General features: G+C 69.3%; 1 protein-coding gene across 1 annotated transcript; it reads right to left on the bottom strand.

Moving 5' to 3' along the window:
- Positions 1-878: 878 nt before the first annotated feature.
- ADM2 (adrenomedullin 2) lies at positions 879-1,865 on the bottom strand. The gene is made up of 2 exons (XM_025215452.1): positions 1,605-1,865; positions 879-1,247 (listed from the first exon to the last, which is right to left on the bottom strand). The coding sequence occupies exons 1-2, from the start codon at positions 1,844-1,846 to the stop codon at positions 902-904; spliced, it is 588 nt and encodes a 195-aa protein (XP_025071237.1). The 5' UTR covers positions 1,847-1,865; the 3' UTR covers positions 879-901.
- Between the last annotated feature and the right edge of the window lie 2,307 nt (positions 1,866-4,172).

The following is a 4,172-nucleotide window of genomic DNA, read 5'->3' as shown; positions in this document are numbered from 1 at the left end:
GGCCTGGTGCCCGGCAATTGGGGTGAGTCCGGAGCCGAGCCAGGACGGAGGGGGCCGGGGGCTGACGCAGCAGACCCGGCGTCCTGTCCTGTCCTGTCCTGCGTCCCGGGGAAAGCCGAGGAGCGCCCAACTCAGCTGGCAGCCCCTTCGCCAGCGCAGTGCGGCTGTATCAAGCCGTGCGGGGGGCAGAGAGGGGGTCATGGGGCACTGGGCCCCGCTCCCGCCACGAATCCCGGCAGCGCCGTGCCAGGGCAGGGAAGCTGCTGACTCAGAGGCCGTGGGCGGCCGGGGGCCAGCCCCATCCCGGCCGGCGCTATCTGCTCGGCTAAGCACTTGCACAAGCGCCGGCTGCTGCTGCTGCAGTCAGCAGGATGCAGCGCGGCCCCGGGCGCCCCTTGGACCCGGGGTCAGTGTCCTGCGGGCGGCAAGACCAGGCCCCCTCCCGCCTCCAGTCGCATGACGGACGCTCGCGTCCTGGCAAGGGGGTGGGATGGCCCCGCCGCTGCAGCCCCCAGCCAAAATGCAGCCACCGCAGGTGAGGGGCAGAGCAGGGGAGTCGTGACCTGGAGCTCAGGACAAGCCCAGGGACCACTCCCCTGTGCAGCCAGGCCCTTGGCTTTACCCCTCTCCCCCGGGGCTTGAGCCAGCCGCGATCCGCCTTCCCCCCATCCCAACCTTCCTCCTCCTCCTCCTCATCTGCAGCCGCCCCTCCGGCAGCCCACGGGGCTCCTCTGCAGGGTCCCCCAGGCTGGGGACGTGCCCGTGGGCCCAGAAGACACAGCAAGCAGAAACCGGGGCTCGTGTGTCTGGAAGCTCTTTAGTGAAGGATCCTACACAAGGGGCAGGAGACGCGATGGCGGCCCGGGGCAGTCCGCTGGTCCGAGGCGGCGCCGGGACGGCCTCACCCGTAGCTGTGCGGGCTGTTGGGGTTCATGGGGGACGAGTCCTGGCGCCCCGACTGGCCCATGAGCTGCCAGAGGCGGTGGCTGAGGTTCTGCACCTGGCAGGTGCCCAGCACGCAGCCCACACGCATGAGCTGGCCGTGGTGGAAGCGGGCGGCGTGACGCTTCCCGCGCCGCCCACCAGTCCGGGACTCGTGGCCGAGCTGCGGGGTGATGGGGGGCAGCGCTGGGGGCTCCTTCCAGCCCCCTACACCCCTCGCCGCATCAGCCGGGGACAGCTCCAGCGTCGGCTCTTCCCGGTGCCGGGTACCCACGGGGATGAGGGGTCTCCGGTTGGGGGGTTCCCTGCAAAAGGAGAGAGCAGACATCAGGCTGGGCAAGAGAGGGGCTTGCTTGACCCCAATCCTAGTGAAAGCCCCCCGATCCGGGTCTGACCAGCCACCCGCGCCTTGGGCACTGCTGCGAGGAAGCTCGCAGCACCAGCCCCACCAGGACCTGAGTCCGTCGCCCCCCCCCCGCGCGGCTGCTGAGAGCCAGGGTGTGGGAGCAGATTGCAGGCAGGCAGGCAGGGCCCCCCCGCCCCGGGCCTGGGAACGCCATCGGCAGGGTCAGCACAATGGGGCTCGTTGTGGCTGCAGCGGTCCCCGAGGGAGGCTCCGCGAGGGCAGGGAACAGCCGGAGCCTTGGGCATCTCCCCCTCACCCCCCCAGCACGTCGGCACGGCCTTTCTCAGGCAGGGAGAGACTCTGGCGCGGCTCCCGCCGGCCTCTCGCTCCCCGCGGGGGCTGGGAGGAGACAGCTTTGGGGGTGCCCCTCCGCGAAGCCCGGCCCAGCCTGGCTCTCTCAGCCCCACACGGGGCCAGGGGCATCGAGCAGCCGAGCAAGAGCCGGCACAGGCACGGCGTGTCCCAGGAGGCTTTGGTGCAAGAGCCGGGACCGAGCATGGGACCGGGAACCAGGAGCACCCCGCTAAGCTTTACAGGTATCCTGAGGAGAGGGGCTGCCCAAACCCCATGCCCAGCTGTGCAGAGGGGTGCTCCAGCCTCCCCCTAGCCCAGCCCCTGCCGGCGCCATCCCCACGCAGGACACAGCCCCCGCCCGGGAGAAAAGCCTGTATGTCGTGGCCGGGCCAACGTGCCCCTGGCCTGCACTTTCACAGGGAAAGACGGGTCCGGGCTGTAGGGCCGGGAGGGAGAGACCTGGGTAGCCCAGGAAAGGGAACGGGATTATAGAAAGCAAGGGAGCTGTGGGCACTGCTGCAAGGAAGCTCACAGCGCTGGGGGCAGCGGCAGAGCACCACTGCGAGGAAGCTCACAGCACTGGAGGCAGCAGCAGGGCACCACTGCATGGAAGCTCACTGCCTGGAGGCCCGGGCGGGTGAGGATCTGGGGCCCTGCCAGGACGGCGCCAGGGCGGAGAGGACCTGAGGAGCCGGCAGCAGAGGGCGGGAGGCCAAGGGCAGCCGCAGCAGCTACCTGCCTCGGCACACGTACATCCTCCGTGGCCCAGAGGGGAGGGAGGTGGCAGAGGCCCTGCCCCAGCTCCTGCCATGTCCTGCCCAGCCGGGGCACGTCGCCAGGGGCCAACACAGCTCCTCGGCTCTGCACCTGGAGGCTCCCCCCTGAGCATGCCTTGACTGGGACCCCTGCCCCCAGAGCCCTCCTCTGCCACCCCACAGTGCCTCCAGCTCCCCACCTGCAAGCCACAACCCCATGCGCCCCGGGGAGGCGGCACGTGCTACGGGGGGGGCTTCCTCACCAGTGCCCAGCCCCCCAGGCAAAGCTGCACTGGGAGAGCCCACCCCACATAGCTAGGCCCCAAGGCCAAGGCCAGAAGCCTGCAAATACCCCATGCCCTGCTCCCACCCCTCGGGGTTAACCAAGGTGGTTGCACCCAGCTGGCCCCGGCTTTGCAAGCAGGCATGGGCACGGGATCCCCCAGCACGGCCACGACCCTGCATGACCCCCTGGACACAGGAACCCTGTGGTCTCGGGGCTCTACTGCCAGCCACCCTAACGCCCCACGTCTGCAGGGCAGGGCCCAGCCGCGGCTCCGTGAACCCTCGTTATGCCCGGGCAGCGACCTGCTCCCTCCGCGCTCCACTGCGCGCACACTTGGGGTCACTGCCCTCAAGGCATCTCCCAGTGCACCAGTTTGGGGGGCGTTCACAGCTCCACCCTGCCCCACGTGGCAGCCCTGCCTCCGCCGTGCCCATCTCCACCTCCCTCAGTGCCCAGGCTGGGTGCACACCCGTGTACTCATGCCTGTGCATCCTCTCCCCGCACCTGTCCCCCACACACCCCATAGTGCATCCACACCTGCACGCAACCTGCAAGAGCGCACCCCCATGCATTCACACTTGCATGCACACGCATGCCTGCCTATCCATATGTGCAGCTGGGCACCTGTCTCCCATCTATCTACACCTTCACACGCATGTGCGCAGGCACACGGATGCCTGCGTGTACACCCCTCCGACAGGAATGGCAGCACACACCTGCCTGCACGTGCATGTGAAAACACGCATCTCCGCCTGCACACACAGCAAAACGCGCAGCCGCCCACAGGGGCCAGCACATACGAGCCCGGTGCCCACGTGCTGGCTGGGCTCACGTATGCACCTCCACACGCCCGCTGAGTGCACGTACACACCTTGCCTCCGGCTGCCGCCCGCCCCTGCCCTGTGCTGCCTTCAGCACCGGGTGCCTCCTGCCAGACTCAGGGCCCCGGGGCTGGGCGCTGCCTCCCTCCCTCTCCATCCAAGAGATGTTGGGGGGACGAGGGCACCCAAGAAACCCTGGCTTCGCCGTGTCCCCCTGGGAGATGCTGCCCCATCCCAGGAGAGCGCGGCCAGCCTGGGGATGGGAAGGAATTCCCTCAGCCCTGCCTGGGGACAGACAGACGGACGGACGGATGGACGGACGGATAGATGGATGGACAGCTTGGCCCCAGCCAGCCCCCCACACTTGTCCTGGCCTCTCCCCGGCGCCTGGGAAGTGACAGCTGGCAGCACAGATGCTCCCTGGAGGGTCAAGACCTGGAGGTGAGGGAACACCATGCCCTGCCCGCTGGCTCGGGGCCTCCCCCCCGGGAGCCGTGAGACCCGGGCCAGGGAGAAAGCCAGGCACTTGCCCGTGACTGAACACGTCGCACCCAGCCCTGCAGCCCTGCGCGCTGGGATCCGGAGCCCCCCGACCCAGAACAGGATCCGGCCCCGCATCCAGAGCCCGGCCACCAGCCCTCTTCCGAGTGCCCCGGGCATCCCAGCCT

The sequence above is a fragment of the Alligator sinensis genome, unplaced genomic scaffold, assembly GCF_000455745.1.
Source record: "Alligator sinensis unplaced genomic scaffold, ASM45574v1 scaffold1083_1, whole genome shotgun sequence".
Classification (NCBI taxonomy): Eukaryota; Metazoa; Chordata; order Crocodylia; family Alligatoridae; genus Alligator; species Alligator sinensis.
This window is presented reverse-complemented; position numbering and strand designations above follow the sequence as displayed.

Excerpts from the sequence above, each read along its gene's own strand:
- ADM2 (XM_025215452.1), bottom strand. The coding sequence starts at position 1,846 with ATGCTCGGTCCCGGCTCTTGCACCAAAGCCTCCTGGGACACGCCGTGC. Across the intron at positions 1,248-1,604 it reads CGTGCCGACGTGCTGGGGGG|GGAACCCCCCAACCGGAGAC; the intron begins GTGAGGGGGAGA and ends CTCCTTTTGCAG.